Genomic DNA, 18,818 nt, shown 5'->3' on the forward strand with positions numbered 1-18,818 from the left:
GGCGCGACGGCAATATCAATGTCAGAGCAACCTACAGCCGCACGCGCGCGGTGAGGGGATGAAGCGAGAGAGCAACACCGGCACGCAACACGTTAACGTCAACGACGGGGGGGTCAGCGGAGGAGGGAGGAAGACGGTGGCGGGTGGAGAGAGAGAGGATGTGCACAAAGAAAGACGAAGGGTAACAAACGAACGAGACGGAAAAAATAAAAATAAAAGACAGATCAGAAGGAGATTGGTGGAACTGACGTCTCTCCCGGCTGCTCCGGCTTCTCCTTTGTCACCCTGCAGATAAAAGACGACAGTGGTAGGGTGTCAAGGTAAAACAGGGTTTGGGGAAGAATATATCTCACATTGCTATAGACTTTTTTTTATTATATAAGATATAGATACATTTGCACTGTATCAATTATGTGCTGGACTTTATATACTATTCAATTCCCACAACAAACTGCAGCTAAACCTCTTAGCCAACAGATGATAATGCAGTGCACACACACACACACACACACACACACACACACACACAGACACACACACACACACACACACACACCTTTCTGCCGTCCTCCCCTGGCACACCTTCCTCGCCCTGCGACACAGAAAGATGCACGTGGTGAGAAGACAAGTGGAAAGGGGACGGCACCCAAATTGTTTCTGATCTGCAGAGATTTTGGGCCATTTCGATTAAAAATAAATTGCTGCTGCGTCGCCTGATTGCACCATTACGGAGTCGCTTTGGTCGGTCATTACGCCGCAGAATCTGAAATAATGAGCCAGGCTGCTTCTCATTAGCGAATGTTACCAGGAACCAGGAAGAGATTGGAGGGTGGGTAGAAAATATGGGATGGTTCTCATTTGGGATTACTTTAGGAAGCGGCCAATTGTTGGCCAATAACTGTCAGTGATATTAAATCCCAATCAATCATAATTTATGAAGGGTGTGCATGTTATATTCAATGATCATTAATAAGCAGCAGTAAATGTGTGACATTTGATGTTTACTCAGAAGTTAAACGTTCGAGGAGTTAGAGATAGATGTAAGCACAGCCTTATAAAAAAAAGCAATGCACTTAAGTCCTGTGTATGCATTTTGATGTGTATGAAGTGCTTTGAAGGAGACAAACCCACTCATGGAAAGAGCATATATACACTATAATATGATTTTACTCAATAACAGGCCACATAAGTCAATTAAGTTTGTTTCTAAATATTTTTATATCTCTCATGTGAAAAACAGTGAACAGAATTTGTCGTCTTCCAAAGTTCAATGTTGAGATTATAATTTTCTTTTTTTTTATAAGATTTAGGGCAATTTTCCACTATATTTAACATTCACAGGTGAGCAGGTGTAAAATTTGATGTGAAACGAGTCACAGCTACGAAATGAGTCGTGAAAGTTCAAACGTGTCTAAATTGATCTATATAAAAGGTTCTACAAAGCAACTCGGTGTTACGATAAGAATCTCCAGGAAAGTGTGCACGGACATAAATAAATAAAGAGATCAAAGATAAAAAGACAGATAAGATAAAAAAAAAAAAAAAAAAAAAAGATTTAAAAAAGCATCATTATGGTCGTTAGTGAAGCTGGAGTTTCTAAACTGAGGAATGAGTTTTGGTTCAGAGAAAAGTCACCATTTTCCCAGGAGCTCCAGCTTTGCCATCTTCTCCAGCTTTACCCTTAAAAATCAGAGAAAATACAAATCAGACACATGTTGAGAATGTTCCTTTTTTTTTTTTTTAAGGCACAAGAGAGATGAATGGGGGAACATGTGTGTGTGTCTTTACACTCACCGGTGTTCCGGGGGTCCCAGGGGGTCCGACTGGGCCCCGGAGGCCCTGCTCCCCTCTGAGTCCTGGTAGACCCTGGCAAGGAAAGACCAGAGCAGAGCAGAATATAACAGCATTGCACAGGCATGATAACATAAATATCATTTTGGTACGTTAATGCAGTTATTTTAACTAATCAATACCATGGCGACGTGCGTGTCTCAATTTATTCACTGTAGTGTTTTAAATATTGCATTATAATTATTTGATGTTCCGTGGTGGCCAGACACCAATTCAGACACTTGAGGGCCTCGATAGGAGCCATGCTTATCTAAATGTTTGTCGAAAATAAAATATCCCAAACACTGATAAATGTTTTTTGTCACCGTTTTGCATGTTAGAGGAAGTAAGTGGCGCTGCAGAGATCATGCACGGTTCATATGCAACTTGCTCCAGGAAAGGTGAAAATATGGATTTTAGCTCCATAGCGCCCTCTATAGCCAGCACAGTTTCCAAAAAAACAAACTATTTATCAGACCTAGACACCTAATAAACATATATAAATCCAATAAATAAAATGTACTTCAAAAGGTAACAAATTTTAAATAAGGAGATAATTAGAATATACTATACTATAACCAAACTATAACCAAAGTGAGTTTACATTGTATATCCATAACTTTCATACTCTGAGCCAATATTTGGCTCAGAGTGTGAAAGCGTCACAACTGAACTGCCTGCTCAACTGCACAGCAATAACTTATTTTAGGTCATTTAAAACTTAGTAACATACCGCATGGCTTCCGAAAATATATACCTATTTATATAATATGAATACCTTAGCAGTTACAGGACAAAAAGCCCATGTCGCCAATCAGTCTATTAATAAGCTTAATTGTTTAAAACAGCTACAACGAGCGACAGGTTCACTCTGCATACGAGTAATACGAGGCGACACACACAAACACACACCACACGTAGAAAATGCCGACCAGATTTACACGCACGCTTCCACCTGCACCAATCATCTGAGCGCCACCCCCATGGGTGTGCGTAGCCACCGCCTATTACCACGCGTGGTTTTTTAGGAATCCTGATCCGCTGAGGGTCTCGGAACAGCAGGCTGTGCAGGACGTGCATCCAGACTGCATTAGTAGAATTACATGCAGCAGTACCAGCTACATACCCCTCAAATTTAATTTCAAACATTGAGCCGACTAATGTAAGATCATAATAATCCTAATTATAATCAGAAACACTTGACATTTTTATTTTCCATCTTAAACATTGATTGCACACAAAAAATGTATTACTTTAGCACAGTGATGGATTGGCCATCTGGCATTTGGGCAAATGCCAGAAGACAGGCCCAGACAGTGCGGCCGGGCCCTTAACATGACCAAACCATAAAACCAAACCATTAAATGGATTAAATCCGTTTGAAATGTTGCGTTGCGTGAGCCGGTGCTTTATTTGCACGCTCACGTTACAACTTGCGCACGCAAGAGTGAACCGCCTCCAAATGTACGCCGGGTAATACATGCTGCCTTGGTCATCAACAACATCTGTGCCTCGTCATCGATCACCTGTCAACAGTTTCTGACTCTTCCGGTCGCCGTCGCACCCGCCGAGCGCCCACTCTCCAAACGAACGCTCATTAAAAACGATCTGAGGAGCACGACGGGGGCAGGATGAACACATGGAGTGGATTGGCCATGTTCCCAATTAAAAATGTGTGGGTGAAGAACTTGGACACGGGGCACATCGTGGATGAGGTCGCAGAGCGGAAGGCTCACTGAGTGCCCTGCAAATAGTGGTGAGTGCTTGATGAACTGATGGCCGCCGTGCCAATATTTAAAAAAAATTCTTGATTATGCTGTCGTGCACGACTTGTGCTGCGCAGGCCGGCGCGCATTGTAGTGTCGTTTTGAAAGACGCTTTTCTTTACATAAATAAAGACATCGGCACCATAAACTGATGCAGAAAAAAGCACATTATAGTGCATAAAAAAAAACAAAAAAGAAACACCAGAACGCAGGAATGCAGTGTTTGACGCTCAGAATGTCCTGGGACCGTATCATGCAATGAATAATCAGGCTACATTTCATTATTCAACAGAGACGGAGGGACACTCACATCCCTGCCTGGATCGCCCTGTTTGCCTAGATCCCCCTGTTGTAGAAGTAAAACAAAACAAAAAAAAAAAAACACTCATGGTTATTGGTGTTTCGGTTGGTATCACTATTATTGGACTTTCGTCACATTTGGGTCCACAGTAAAAATAAAGTTACCCTCTGGCCAGCTGGTCCTGCTGAACCCGGTTTACCGTCCAGGCCGGCTCGTCCATCCAGCCCCGCTGCGCCTCGTTCGCCCTGGTCAGAGGAAAACGCATCAGGAGCGCTGTCAGCATATTGTATTCTATTGCTTACATCCATGTTCGCTCAATAAGAAAGGGGATGATAAGTGAACCTGACTCCAGCTCGTGCCGTGACACCGTACACCAACACGGCTGATATTTTCTTGAGCATCTGCAACCAACATTTGATACCCCGGACCCTAACAGTTTAATAAGCTCTGGATCAGATAATGTTAATTTCGGCACAACGGATTAGGACTATTCTGTCTTTTATTTGGATCTGCTCACAAAAATAGTCCCGTCAGGATTCCATTAGTGAACAAATTAGAGATAAACACTTCCCTGGCTGCAGGCTGGCTATGGACACTTACTGCAAAGCGTGCTTATCGCAAAATATCCTAGAGCTGTTACAGTATATCATCACAGTTGTCATGCAATGTTTAATGTCAGTTGTATTGTATGTGATACTCCTGTTCCACGCGCAACACTGCACTCCACTGAGCGCAATGATTGAGAACCTCCTCTTTATTCAAAAATCACCATATAAATGATGTGACTCTGATGTGTAGCGCTGTGAACACGAGACAGCACTTCCAATGTTACCATCCCTGTGCATCCTCCACAGTCCTTTGTTATCAAGAAGATAAAAACAAGTGTTTGATATTCGCAAATGCCACAAAAAAAGAGCTGTCTGCCTGTACAGAATGTGAACTCATGTCGCGCCGTAACTATCGTAGTTCATTTGTGTGACTGCGTGACATTGATCCCCACTCCCCCCACCTTGTCTCCAGCGGGTCCTCGTCCTCCCGGATCGCCCTGGAGCAGAGGTAAAGAAGAGACATTCAGATCAGCGATCTGACATATTCACAGGAACGTTGGGCGTAACAGACAGATTCATAGGAATTCATCAGACTCACTCTGGCCCCTGGCAGTCCGCGCTGTCCCTCCGCACCCTTTAAAGACACAGCGGTGGAAAGAGACCCTCATCAATACTTGGCCATGACCCATCAGATGCTAACTGGAGCGTTTAACAACCACCAGAATAACTCACCTGTATTCCTGGAAGGCCCGCCGTCCCCGACTCCCCTTTCTGCCCTTTGCCGCCGTGCTCCCCCGGGTCGCCGGCGTCTCCCTGGAAACCAAACCCCAGTGTCAGAGTTCAGCAGCGCCGGGCCTTTTCTCGCTGCGGTTGATTCCTTTTCTTTCTTTTTTTTTTTTGCGCCCACTTAAATTGACTATACGCCCATCGGATTTGTGCGAGTGTGTAAATCACATGAAACCGTATTCTTAAATGACGAGTGCAATAAAAGGACGAGGTCGTTCCGTGCTAAAGTTGGATCTCATCCGGCTGCTCTCAATAAAATATGAGATGGCTTATACAGATGTAGTAGGTTTGGACAGGAGCCAGTACAATATGCATTATGATATGCAGTAATGTACCATAACACACCTTCTCTCCTCTGCCTCCTCCCAGCTGGGGCGTGACATCGACCTAACGGGGGGAGAGTGAGACGCTCTTCAAGAGTTGGTTGGTCGATTAATTTCGAAGATGAAGTATTATACGGCGTCTTCATTCTAAACCACGGGGCTTGGTTTAACGGCGACTACACGCTAGATTTAAAAGAGGAAGCGCGTGGACATTGCAATGCAGAAGTTGATTCAAAGCATTACGGCGCAGACTCACCGCCTTCGCTGGCGGCCCCGGAGGGCCCTGCGCTCCCTTAAAACCAAAAAGGATAAAAAACAAAAACATACGTCAACGCCGACGACACCGACACGGACAATGCAGGGCGACCGATAAAAAACAAAACAAGGTGACGAACCTGCTCTCCTTTATCTCCTCTGGGTCCCGCAGCTCCAGGACTGCCCTGCAATCGAACTGGCGTCAATAAAGCTTCAGCGGCCGACACCTCCCCATTTTTCATTTTATTTTTTTTTTCAAAGCGTCGCAGCTTAACGCTCACATCGATAACCTGCCCGAGAGATGATAAATAAACGTGTCTCACATTCCGACCGTGCTCTCCCGGGTCCCCGACGTCTCCTTTCTCGCCCAGTCGTCCCGGCTGACCTGGCAGTCCCTGAAGGGAGTCGATAAAAATGTCACCGCTCTGAGGCTGGCATTTGGCCACAGCAGAACAATGTCGCTCAAGGATAAATAGATGGCATTTCGGGTGAAAGGGGCAAGATACAGTAAGTACTGTGGAGACGAGAGGAACTAGTCCGAAAGTGGTTTTGAGAGTTTTTGAGACTTCCCCTACCCTCAGCCCTCGTTCGCCGTTCTTTCCGGGAAGGCCGGACTCTCCCTGGTGGCGCGGCGAGGCCCGGGGGGAGAAAAGGAAAAGGGTGAGCAACAATTGCCGCAACTCGGAAAAGAAGATGAGTGAAAGCGGACGGAGGGTAGGTGAAACAGGCAGGTCCTTACAGGCGTTCCGTCGTCGCCCTTTTCTCCTCTCGCTCCCTGTAAGACACAAGCGCCGCGGGTTCATTGCACGAAAGCCCTCGAAGTGCGGGGTGTTTTGACATCGGCGGGTGACGCGGGAGGGAGGACGCGGACTGTCGCTAAACAACGAAGCTCTATTCGTTTTACCTCTAGCGTGGCGTCACCGGGAAGAAATGCGTGGTTGGAGAAATGGAACAAAGCCCGACACGGACTTGTTAAAACCTCCAACGCGGCTCCATGCAAAACACGCTCAAACTTTAAAACTAGGATTCGACGACAGAATAGTTAAGGGACTTCCATCGGAATGGCATACTCTATTGTTACTAGACAGGGATGGTGATGAACCCGAGCTGGAAGTCGGAGCTCAGAACTCAGAACGGAGATGGTAGCTCAGGCTCAGCTGGTGGTCTAGTCATCTAAAGGTTGCTGATTGGATCCCAGGCTCCTCCTGCTAGCATGCTGTAGTGTCCTTGAGCAAGACACTTAACCCCTAATTGCTCCTGATGGCTGCGTCCGTCGGTGTTTGAATAATTGTAAGTCGCTTTGGATAAAAGCGTCTGATCAATGTAATGTAATGTAACTGTATCTCCGGTGAATTGCTGGATATTTCCGGTGAAGTAGATTAATAACAAAAACTGGACAGTTTTCATAGTTGCAGCATGGTTGATGTCGACATCGGCGATAATTGTTATTTCTTTGCAGGCAAGACATAAGGAAAGCCCCGTGAGAGACTCCAACCTCCTTCCCAGGAAGTCCATTTTTTCCTGGAAGTCCCGGCCGCCCGTTCTCTCCTCGCTCTCCCGGTTCAGCCTGGTCTCCCTGAAATGCGGTAATAATAACTTTAGGGCCGGTTAAGGCTACGTCCACTGAGACGGGAACTCACCAAGGCGGTCAGCGCTTTGTAAATCCCTGAAACTAAAACTGATTGCACCACAGAAGAGGGAGCACTTCTCTAACCTTGGCCCCCGGCTTCCCACTGATCCCAGCAGGTCCCTGGAGGAAGAACAGCATGTTTATTTAGGACCACGGTGCCAGTATGTGTGGTTTTAGGGTATGACCTAAATTGACAGAAGCCGGCACCCGGTGTGGAATAATAAACGGATAACTGCGGCTATAAAAGGTGTTTGAAATAAGATGGTGCAGTTTGCTGCCCTGGAGGGGTATATTGCAGCAGCATTTTTTCGGAATTACCTGATCTCCAGAGTCTCCTTTAGGCCCCGGCTGGCCTGGAGCCCCTACTCCTGGCGATCCCTTTCAGAGGGAGAAAATGTGAGAGCGAGCGATTAGAAAGTTTGCGGTGGACTAAAATAAATTCAGTTGTCAAAGGAAATTACATGAATATAATGAAAGTGCCAATGTGTTTGAGCATTAACACCCTCATCCCCACATTTTCACTACTTTCAAGCCTGATATATATGTAAAAATAACACAAAATAACGGCAGGATGGCAGAACGGCAGTTATTTTGAGGTAATGACCGGCTTCCACCACATTATCCTGCTTATAACACGGCTTCTCACAAAATGATTATTATAATATATGAATATATTAACCCAAAATATTGATTTTTTAATTTATTTTAAATGACTATTAGTGTGAAGGAGGAGAGTATCAAGAAAAGGGTCGACAACCAGGAAGCCGACACTGCACCTACGCAGCAAACCTTTCGCCCAACAAAAAAAACTATCAGCCTTCATATGAGTAGATGCGACCAGAGACTCACTCTGTCCCCCTTCACACCCGGCTCCCCCTTCTCCGACCTCGGCCCCTCGGGACCAGACGGGCCTCGCTCTCCCTGCGGGAACAAACCAAACTCAACATTTTGTAAAAAATTTAATAAAATAATGAGCTTACGTAGTTTCACATCAAGAGACAAATGCAAATCCCACCTGTGCTCCTTTGTTGCCTGGAAGACCCGGACCCTGGACGTGTATATGAGCGGACAATCAACTCCAAGAAATTCCAAAAATCAGGGGAACAACATGTCACATTAAATATCTTTACACTCACGCTTCTGCCCGGTTCTCCGCGCGCGCCTTGGTCTCCCTAGGAAGGAGCGGGTCGATGGGTTCATTAGTCCGTCTTCTGGCTGCTTTTACGGGGCTATTAAACTAACATTCCAATCCAACACTGATCTCACATTTTTGAGGCTAGAAACAACCCTGCGGCAGGTTCCCTCTAATTTAACTGCATTGATTAACGCCGCCGCGGGGGTCTCGAGACTTTTGCCAAACCACCAGATCAATGAAGAAGATGTGCGCGTGAGATTGACAATCAGTCATTACAAACCATGGACGCTTAAATAAAAGGTTTTATCTGTGTCTGTGATGTGCTCCCGGGCTGCTGGATTGAACCGCGACCGCATCTCACCTTTTCCCCCGGCGCTCCGGTGATCCCCGGCAAGCCCTGATGACACACACACACACACACTCGGATAAATTGGTATGAATTATGCGCCTTGAACGCTCGGGTCAAAGAGGCAATTACCGAAATAAAACCCTCGCAACGTGTGCCCGTCACAGACGGGGGTTGGGCGCGCCACTCACCCGGAGCCCCGGTGTTCCAGCGAGGCCCGGCTTGCCTGGCTCCCCCTGTGAGATAAATTATTCAGATGAAGCGCAGCCCAGTCCCCTGGCGAGAGACGGCTGAACCCGATGAACCGGAGACGACCTCGAATACCAAAACCGGCACCGCCGGACTCACCCTGTCGCCGGCCTCCCCCGCTGGGCCCCGCTCCCCCTGGCGACAAGACACAAGCGTTCAGACGGCTTGACCGCCACCGGACCAGTTCACGCCGGGCCTACGAGCCGCGGTCAACCACCGGAACGGTTCCGACTCGGACTCACCCTGTCTCCGTGCGATCCGGCCTCCCCCGGCTGCCCGCGGTCACCCTGCGGAGACGGAGAAGATCAAACCGGCGAGCGACGACTGTGACGCGCGCCCGCATCGATCGCTCGTGGCGGCCCGGGCGAAGATATGACCTGGCCCTTACCTTGCTGCCTACTTCTCCCGGAGGCCCACGCGGACCCTGTAAGAGACCAGCGGTCAGGGGGGGGGGGGACTCTCAAGCACTCACGTCAACTCTCGTTCTCCACATGTCTAATGTCGGTCACATCTACCCTGTCTCCAGGCTCTCCGGGCCGTGCTGGGGGTCCCGGCGACCTCTCTGCAGGCTCGCCCTTCGAAAAAAAACACGAACAAACAAAAAAAAAAAACGGCGGCAGAAACGGTCATTTCTCAGCGATGGACACCACCGCCGGCACAAACCCTCCCGCTGCCGTCCTGACTGACCAGGAACCAGTGCCTACCTTGTCTCCTTTAGCCCCCTGGGATCCTGGGAGCCCTCTGGGGCTGGGAGTCCCTGCTGGTCCCGGAGTGCCCTGGGGATGAAGTCCATGTTAATTAAACGCGAGGACGGTGTCGCCTGCAGCTGTTTTTTCAACCCTTGGGAGCCAAGTTAAGAGAACGGACCCGGGCGTGGTCACGGTCGCCCCTCTCTTCCATGTTTTGCGGCTCGGTCCGCCCCCTTTTTTTTAATTTGGGGTTTTCTCGAGGCGTTACCAGCACACCTCCGCTTTAAGTGGCCACCTCAAAGCTTTAACATGAAAAACTCTCCATTTTGCAGATATTATCTCGGCGCGAGGCCACAAAATGATGATTCAGCGCACTCCCGGAACGACGCTCAATTACAGCCTATATCACTCTCAAGCTCCGTGTTCCTGGGTGAGTGACATCAGTGACGCATTTCCCGTCAAAAGTCCTCATCGGTGACGCCGCTCGGCGCGAGACTCCGGCCGCACTTACTCAGCGTCCGTGAAATAACCCCGCGGTACCATTGGCGAGCGACGGGGAGACGTCACGCTCTCCTTCCCGACACCGGCTGCACTCACTACACAACACACGCGTCATCGCATCGCCTGTGATTGACAGAGCTTACTGGGGAGCCCTTGTCGCCCTTCACCGTCGCCCCGCTGCCGACCCCCGGGGGCCCCTGTCACACACACACACACACACACACACACACACACACACACACACACACACACACACACACACAGATAAGAGCAGAGAATCGTTATGCTCGCCACTTCCTCGGGACATCACTGTCTTGCTGGGATAAGCCACAAATGGTGTGACTCACCCTTTCTCCTGGGCTGCCCACATCTCCCTGTGCACAGATAGAGAGCGAGAGAGAGAGAGAGAGGCAGAGTAAATAAGTTGATTATTGTAATGAGGAAAATGTTTTTTTTTTTTATGACAACCTTGCTCAACAGACAGAAATGACCCTTTGGTTATCTCACACGCACACACACACACTGTGCGCTGTGTCTGAACATCAAGTCCTCTGCAGCTCAGTGGGTGATAAGGGCTGTTGAAGGAATAGGGGGCTGCAGATTGTCCAGATATACAAAGGTTGAGTGTGACAGCAGAGATACGTTAAGCGCCCCCAGCCCCCCCTCCGGCCGATTCTTCCCAAACTCCGGGTCCTTTGTATTCACTGCAAAATCTCCAAAATGCTGTTTTTCTTTTTTTCCTGCAGGTGTTGGAGGCACAACTTTGTGTGACTTTTAAAGGAAATTGTTGCACATTCACTAGAAAATCTTGAAAACACTCGACCGGATCGCATCAGATGCTTGATACATGATGCAGAGCCAAATAAATCTCAATGGCCTTATTATTTAAATCCCAGCTTACTCAAATAAATATTTAGCTTTACATAAAGGAATTTCGATTTTGGTTTTCTTCACAACAAAAAAAAAAATGTTGGAATGGGCAGAGGTTCAATGTCATGACCATGGTTGGGACGGCTCAATTTTTGTATCTTACAACACAACTTTTCAAAGACCCAAGAAGGTCTCATGAAAAAAAATTAAAGATTAAATTAGATTTTATTAGAACTGATTTGACGTCTGAATAATGCAGCCCTTCCAACTCTGTGGCTTAGCAACTGTAGAGTCGCCTCCATAAAACATTGATGTTTGAGTCACACAGTCAATGGCCAAATGCTGCCACCATGTGGCCATGTTCCCTCACTACACCAGTACTTTTCAAATGGGACACTGGTTCTTTCAGAGAATGCACCAATAAAGAAAAAGAATCATAACTAATTGTCCTTTCTGTCTGGTAAACCCAATGTCAGTATTTATAAAAAAATCAGTTGAGTGGAGATCATAAATAAATATTATATATATATATATATATATATATATTTTTTTTTTTTACATAACATTTATCAAAAATGCATAAAGACAAAAAAGCTAAGCAATGGCATTCTGATTAAGTTTTTTATAATTTGCTGTATTTTGTCATTATTTCTTCTTATGTTTGAACCTTCACATGTGTTACTTCAACAATTTTGGCTCTTCATCTCTTCATGTAAATGAAAAGATACAATACAAATTCACAGAACACCAATTATTATTTTGTTTTCACCTCAGACTTTTCACAGATTGTATACAAGTCTGTATAAGTCTCTATATGTATAAGTCTGACTTAAGTATTTCATCTAAATATCTCATGAACTATATCAAATGAAAAGGTCAAATCTTTTGTGAATAATCAAATTGTAACAACTAATGGCTCAGTTGTCACATGGAAAAAAACGAGTATTCTTTGTATTTTCATACTGAGTGAAATGGGAAAAAAGAAGGAGAAGAAAGCGAACCTTGATGGATTGGCCTGGTGTTCCTGGTATCCCGGGGCGGCCATCTTGTCCCGATGTCCCCGGTGCTCCAGGAAACCCTTTGGATCCGTCGGCACCTGGCCGGCCTGGGTTGCCCTAAGTGAAAGATAGTGTCAATCAAATTCAGCCTCTTCCGAAGCAAAGGGAAAGCCCAAATAAAGGAAAAAGTGCATAAACACGGATCTGCCCTCACAGGTATTCCCGGAATTCCCGGTTCCCCTTTCCTCCCTGGGAGACCACCTCCGGAGACAGCACCGCCGGGCTCACCCTGGAACGACAACGGAGCAGGAGCACGGTCCCAAAATCTGGCGGAAACCCAAATACCACCGCCGCTCCGCTGAGTTGATGCCCACCCAAACTCACCCTTTCGCCCCTGTCACCCTTCGGTCCCTGTGTCCCGCCCACACCCGGTTCGCCCTGGGGGGACAGAAGGAGGGACGGGCTCTCAGGTCAAATTTCGACATTTCATTCTGACTCTCGCTGCGTCACTGGTACTTACTGGATCTCCTCTGACGCCCGGCAGGCCCTGGGTGCCCTGGATGAGACCAAGCGCGGTTATTTCAAAGCCCGTTCATTCCAACCATTGAATATTTACCCTCGCAGATTGACGATTTGTTCCACCGAGACTCACCGGCACCCCTGCGGACCCGGGGGCCCCGGGTCTGGCGGGCAGCCCTGGGTTCCCGTCAAGCCCGGGGAAGCCCTGGACACCAACAGCATTGTCAGACAATCTGCCCGCTCTAAATTGCGGAAGCTTTGATGAGGATCTGGTCAGGGGCCTCACCCTCTCGCCCTTCTCTCCTCTGACCCCGACCGAGGGGCCCTCAGTGCGGCCGGGCAGGCCCTGGCGTCCCTCCGGGCCCCGAGGACCCTCCCTTCCGGGCAAACCATCCCGGCCCTGAAACACGAGACACACACAGTATAATCCCCGTTGGATGAAGACCTCAGAACTCTCAAAGCCAGGAACGTGTTCCCCCCGAGCAGCGGCGACTCACCGGTTCTCCCTTGCGTCCGTACGCACCGTCTCTGCCAGCCTGGCCCTGGGGAGTCAAGCCGCGGAGCGATCAGGAGAATGTTTTTGTTTTTTTGTTTTTTTTAAACCTGTCTGACACCGAAACGATTAAGCGGGAGGCATTTTGTACTGGACGCTACCTTCTCTCCCCGTTCTCCCCTTTCACCCTGAAGGACGCAGGAAACACAATGAAAGGTTTAGAAACACAGATGGAGGAATGCCTTTCAAAAGACAAACGTAAACCACTCCATTAAAACCACGAAAATAAATCAAATTGACAAAAAAATCTGGCATCTAAATGAATTGAATGAATATGAGTTGATTTGGGGACGGGTATGGACCATGACTTCAATTTTTGTTGGAATTTAATTAATTTCATTGTAAATACCTAATATATATGTTAAAAAATAAGATGCATACATACTGTACATACAAGCACGTGCAGCACACTAAGATGAAATGAAATAAAAACAGCCTCGTTTATCAAAAGATTCACGAAGATAAAAAAAAACACTACCTGCTGTAGGCTACAAAGTACTGAGGAACAAACCTTCAGTTTTATTTTTCACTCCCTGAAACCACGATGGATGCCATAAAAGTATCACAGACAGGGTATGCACGCATCTCTTTGTTAGTTGTTAGTCTCGTGGATATTCAAACTCACCGGAGGGCACTGCAGGGTGCAGCGCTCGGCCCCTGGACTCGTCTGCACCAACACAAGAACAGAATCCTCATGTATGACATCCACCTGTTCTGTCCATTTTCACCTTATCTCATCAGCTTGAAAGACATCACACGCATTTGAATGAAAATGACACCACAAACACTGCCCTGTCGACCAATATCAATCAATGCGGAAACGTATTTTCTTTGAGGAATATTTTTTTGCGTTATGCAGCTGAGGCGTCCCGGACAAAGCGGACGCATTGTTCTTTTGCGCCGAATAAGTTGAAGAAGTTGAAGGATATTAGGATGATCTTCAGCATCCTGTCGTCTTTGCCCACCTCTGGTATCCTGGCGATGCCGCAGAGCAGATCGGCCAGGTCGGAGTGGAGCGTCCCCAGCTGAGCGGCGTCTCGAGTGTACATCAGGTTCTGGGTGCTCTGATCCGTCACGGCCCGGCGGAGCTCCTCCACGTCTGCGCGCCCGATGCCCACCGCCAACACCGTCAAACCTAGGACAGCCAGGGAAAGGGGAATTTTGAACTGTACAGGGTCAATATCTTCCCTATAATAATAATAATAATAATAAATATAGCTGCAGTAATTAGCTTGGAATTATATCACTTTGGATGATGATGTCACAAAGCGGCTCCTGAAAGTTATGAAATTACGGCCGTTTTTCACTCATTTCTGCCCCAAATGTAGATCGATATTGATCAAACTCGAACGTCAAGACGTCTGAACGTCCCAGTTATAACGAGACTTCAACCATGTCTGTTGTTGTGTTTCGGATACCTTCAGTCCAAAAAACGAGATAAAAAAATACAAAATAAACGCCGAGCAATAACAATAACAAAAGGGGGCTGCGGGCTGGACCCCTAATAATAGTCTGATACGTCTTAGTCTGTACTTGAATTCATATAGATAAATAATGAAGTGTTTGAAAAGAAGATAACATTTATTTAAAAAAGAATTATCCCTGTATTAGTACCAACTACCCTTCATATGAGCACCAGATAACTAAACGCACCGGAAGAGAGATTTCGTAACCTAATTTAAATGTGAGATCGATTGTGGTGTGGGGATGATGTGGTGAGCAGCCACACCTGACCTGGATCTAGGTGACTGGGATCGGGGTGGCTGCAGACCTGCATACGAGCAACAGGTAAAACCCCCATCCCCACACTCACAGTCAGGAGAGGAGCCCCATCATGTCTCCTGGGATAATTCCAACCGGCCCACTCTCGACAATAAACTGGTGTTTACAATCCACGTCTTCTGCCATGCGCCACTTGGGTGGCGCGTGGCAGGGGAAACTGCCACATAGACATATAATAAAATGGCATTAAAACAGATATAAAACCAAAAACACAACTACAGGAAGAGAGAAACTGTGCAGTTAAACTTTAGTTCTGTAGACAGACAGACAGATAGATATTATAGATAGATAGTCAGACAGATACAGATGGACGGATAGATAGATATTATAGATACAGACAGACAGATAGATATTAGTTAAGTTAATTGAAGATAATGTAATGTAGTGTGATCTTGGTTTTCAATGGAATATTTAAATGTAAATGCAAACGCAAAGTATCGATTCCTCAAACTACTCAAGAGTGTTAATTACCTTTAAAGCTCCTTGTGTGTGATCCTTGTGTCCTCCAATAAAAGGTGCAAAAAGTGGCAACAAAATTAACCGTCTCCACATGAATAATTGATCATCGTTTGATTAAAAGCTCAGAGCTAAGCAGCAGAGTCATTTATTAATATGTTATGGATTTAAAGATCATTCATCTCTAAGTGCATGTAACAGCCGCCCTCATTGGTGGGAATTAAATAATGTTTCAAAGAAATAACCTTTTTTTATGTGTAGCCCGTAGAATACTCGGGTAGAAAGGAGAAAGTTATAGATTACATAACAGTGGGTATGTGTTCAAACGCACCAACTTAAAAAAGTACAAAATAAAATACTCAATTACAGTCACATTAGTGTGAAGTGGAAGAAAAACCTCCGTTTCACCGTCCACGCCAACACCAGAAAACGGAGCTTTTCCAAATCTTGGTTTTCAATGAAAAAACGCTGTTTAAGTTTGGACGAGGCTTAAAACCAGCCATGCAGATCCTGATTACTACTTACAAGATATATAGTACAGGTAGAATCATATATAGATCCCGATTTTTCCTTTTTTTCAACTAAAGTTACATTGTTGGAAATGTAATAGAGTAAAAAGAACAGAGGAATTAGAAATGTAGGCGAGTAAAAAGCACAGGTATTTGAAAAGTAATGGAGTAAAAAGTCGGAGAAACGAATATGTCAGTATTCATAATAAGTTAGAACAAATACTTGATGAATGTTTAGCTTTTGTACTCTTGTGCTTTGTTACTTTCTACCACTAGAAATGCATCACTTTTCATCACTAGTTATCCGTTACTTTCTCAAGTAATCTGTTGCTTACATTACATTACATTTAGCAGACGCTTTTATCCAAAGCCACTTACAATTGTTCAAACACCGACGGACGCAGCCATCAGGAGCAATTAGGGGTTAAGTGTCTTGCTCAAGGACACTACAGCATGCTAGCAGGAGGAGCCTGGGATCCAACCAGCAACCTTTAGATCACTAGACCACCAGCTCTACCGCCTGAGCTACCATCCCCCATACTTACCATAACTAGTAATCAGTTACTTTCACTAATAATTATTTACTTTCCACAACTAGTAATCAGTTACTTTCCACAACTAGAAATTTGTTACTTTACGCAACTAGTCATCAGTTACTTTAACTGGTAATCCGTTACATTTTATAACTAGTAATCATTACTTTCATTAGTAATCCGTTACTTTCCACCACTAGTAATTTGTTACTTTTACACAATATTATTATTATTATTATTAATAATAATAATAATAATAATAATAATAATAATAATAATAATAAATAAAGCTGCAGGGTCCAGTTTGGTCATGTTAGGGATGTATTACAGCGTCCCGAGGTTCCGTAATCCACGGTTCCCGAATCTGCGCTCTGGGATTATATGCGGGGACGTTCGGAGCGGACCGAGGGACTCTCTCCGACCCCTGATCTGATCATTTCTGGAACCGCTCTGCGATCGGGTTGGGAGGAGGGCGAGTTCGAGGTCAAATTGGTCACGCCAACACGGGCTCTGGGGGGCGTCGCCCCCGCTGCCTGCTGTCCGGACGTAGAGCGCCACGCCCGGGGAGAGCGCGGAGGATGCGCCGGTGCTCCTGCTGTATGACTTGACTGGTCATGTCACATGTCTGTAATGAAGTATTTAAGCAGATCGACACCAAAAGTATCGATGCTACCTCTCGCATCAATAGGATCGACACCAAAAAGGGATCAGTTCCTCTCCCCAAAATAAGTAAAATTGCGTTTTTTTTTTCTACGTATATATTTCCTCACTAACGGTGGCCCTGTCGCTGTTCGCACCACGCCCACTTGGCGTGTGGTGCATCGTGTAGTGATGTGTCGGCTCTATGAACTGTGAGCGATGGGAGCCGCCTCCCGTCTCAGAGCCCAATGACTTTTTTTCTTAAATTTTTTTGTAAATTAATTAAGAATACTTTTTAAATACAGCCCAGAAAAGTCTCGCTTTGGTAATAACATTAAGAGCCAAGCACGGTGAACCCCGCGCCCCCCCGGAGCGTAAATTTAAAATGCGGCTAAAGGCATGACGAATAACAAAAAACATTTTTGAACAGGAATAGAGCAGAAATATTTTTTGTTTCATATTATATATATATATACATATATATATACAAATTAAATTTAAATATATGTGTTGGTATAGAGTTGTGTAATTATTTATTAACTATACTTTTTCATTAGTAGTTATTTTTGTTATACAACTAGGATAGTTATTCTTTAAACATCAATGTGACAAAAAATTGAAAAATTTTGTTTTACATTATTTGAGGTATTTTGGAAATTAGAATGTTTATTATAATTTGGTTTAATAATTTAATTGATTGATTGATTGATTGATTGATTGATTGATTGAATGATTGATTGAAATAATGTGCACACATACCAATCATAGGTCAAAACATTGCTAAAACTGGCTGAAATATAAAAGCCAGGAGTGGTACTGAATGAAGAGCCGTTTGGAGCCTCTTGAAGATCCGGATCACGAGCGCCGCCTCACACATGGCAAATCAAACACACCCCTCACACCCCTATCGGCATCGGTATGGATATCGGTGATTCTTCCCTGGTATTTCTTGGTAGCGGATCGAAAACAATTTCTGTCCTGTTCTGTTTCCATGAAATATGAAAAACTCAATGAGGTGCCATTCTCCATTTTACAAGTCAGAGTACCATCAAAATGATGCTGAAGCTGTTATTTTGAGGTAAAAATAATGACATGGCGCTGCTTTAAACAAAGAGCGTCTTAGGTATTTGAATTTCTTCCTGAAGCATTCGGCATTGACAGAGATATCTTTGGATGAATAAATTAAACTTTCTTGAGAGAGATATGTGACACAGTTGAACAGAGTTGCGCTCAGGGCGATGGGGGCAGGCAGCTGCTGACAATTAACAAAATCAAACAAATATGGCAGCCAACATTTTTTTAACAGAAGTTGTTGCGAATTAAAGGATTGTGTGTGTGTGTGTGTGGCAGGCCAACCTGAAGCTCTGATGGCGCTCGCTGGATCGGTGAGGTTGTCGCTTGACCTGCTGTCAGAGATGAGGACCACGGCTCCGGGGACCCTGGGTCTGCGTCCGGCGCCTGGCGTGAGCATGAACTGGCTGGTGAACGTCAGTGCTTGGCCTGCAGGGGGCGACAGAGGGCGGGATATGAACTCGCGCACCAGCGGCCACATGACTCAGACTCGGTCTCAGAAAATGAGCCCGACAAAGCTCTGACCGCC

General features: G+C 45.7%; 1 protein-coding gene across 1 annotated transcript in view; it reads right to left on the minus strand.

Annotated features, from left to right (window-relative positions):
* Nucleotides 1–18,818, minus strand: part of col7a1 (collagen, type VII, alpha 1) — a gene marked incomplete at its 5' end in the record, with an annotated part of 58,728 nt that overhangs the window by 24,602 nt on the left and 15,308 nt on the right. The window contains 37 exons of the mRNA XM_080001154.1: nucleotides 250–285; nucleotides 557–592; nucleotides 1,636–1,680; nucleotides 1,795–1,866; nucleotides 3,907–3,942; nucleotides 4,062–4,142; nucleotides 4,907–4,942; nucleotides 5,044–5,079; nucleotides 5,178–5,258; nucleotides 5,577–5,618; nucleotides 5,811–5,846; nucleotides 5,950–5,994; nucleotides 6,133–6,204; nucleotides 6,385–6,429; nucleotides 6,549–6,584; nucleotides 7,305–7,385; nucleotides 7,524–7,559; nucleotides 7,758–7,817; nucleotides 8,289–8,360; nucleotides 9,269–9,304; nucleotides 9,412–9,456; nucleotides 9,558–9,593; nucleotides 9,685–9,744; nucleotides 9,874–9,945; nucleotides 10,503–10,556; nucleotides 10,707–10,733; nucleotides 12,231–12,344; nucleotides 12,442–12,516; nucleotides 12,612–12,665; nucleotides 12,748–12,783; nucleotides 12,880–12,951; nucleotides 13,033–13,146; nucleotides 13,244–13,288; nucleotides 13,401–13,427; nucleotides 13,925–13,966; nucleotides 14,175–14,434; nucleotides 18,575–18,718. Coding sequence (XP_079857280.1) covers nucleotides 250–285; nucleotides 557–592; nucleotides 1,636–1,680; nucleotides 1,795–1,866; nucleotides 3,907–3,942; nucleotides 4,062–4,142; nucleotides 4,907–4,942; nucleotides 5,044–5,079; nucleotides 5,178–5,258; nucleotides 5,577–5,618; nucleotides 5,811–5,846; nucleotides 5,950–5,994; nucleotides 6,133–6,204; nucleotides 6,385–6,429; nucleotides 6,549–6,584; nucleotides 7,305–7,385; nucleotides 7,524–7,559; nucleotides 7,758–7,817; nucleotides 8,289–8,360; nucleotides 9,269–9,304; nucleotides 9,412–9,456; nucleotides 9,558–9,593; nucleotides 9,685–9,744; nucleotides 9,874–9,945; nucleotides 10,503–10,556; nucleotides 10,707–10,733; nucleotides 12,231–12,344; nucleotides 12,442–12,516; nucleotides 12,612–12,665; nucleotides 12,748–12,783; nucleotides 12,880–12,951; nucleotides 13,033–13,146; nucleotides 13,244–13,288; nucleotides 13,401–13,427; nucleotides 13,925–13,966; nucleotides 14,175–14,434; nucleotides 18,575–18,718 — 2,297 coding nt within the window. The remainder of the gene's footprint in view (nucleotides 1–249; nucleotides 286–556; nucleotides 593–1,635; nucleotides 1,681–1,794; nucleotides 1,867–3,906; nucleotides 3,943–4,061; nucleotides 4,143–4,906; nucleotides 4,943–5,043; nucleotides 5,080–5,177; nucleotides 5,259–5,576; nucleotides 5,619–5,810; nucleotides 5,847–5,949; nucleotides 5,995–6,132; nucleotides 6,205–6,384; nucleotides 6,430–6,548; nucleotides 6,585–7,304; nucleotides 7,386–7,523; nucleotides 7,560–7,757; nucleotides 7,818–8,288; nucleotides 8,361–9,268; nucleotides 9,305–9,411; nucleotides 9,457–9,557; nucleotides 9,594–9,684; nucleotides 9,745–9,873; nucleotides 9,946–10,502; nucleotides 10,557–10,706; nucleotides 10,734–12,230; nucleotides 12,345–12,441; nucleotides 12,517–12,611; nucleotides 12,666–12,747; nucleotides 12,784–12,879; nucleotides 12,952–13,032; nucleotides 13,147–13,243; nucleotides 13,289–13,400; nucleotides 13,428–13,924; nucleotides 13,967–14,174; nucleotides 14,435–18,574; nucleotides 18,719–18,818) is intronic.

This window comes from Zeus faber, assembly GCF_960531495.2.
Source record: "Zeus faber genome assembly, chromosome: 5".
Lineage (NCBI taxonomy): Eukaryota > Metazoa > Chordata > Actinopteri > Zeiformes > Zeidae > Zeus > Zeus faber.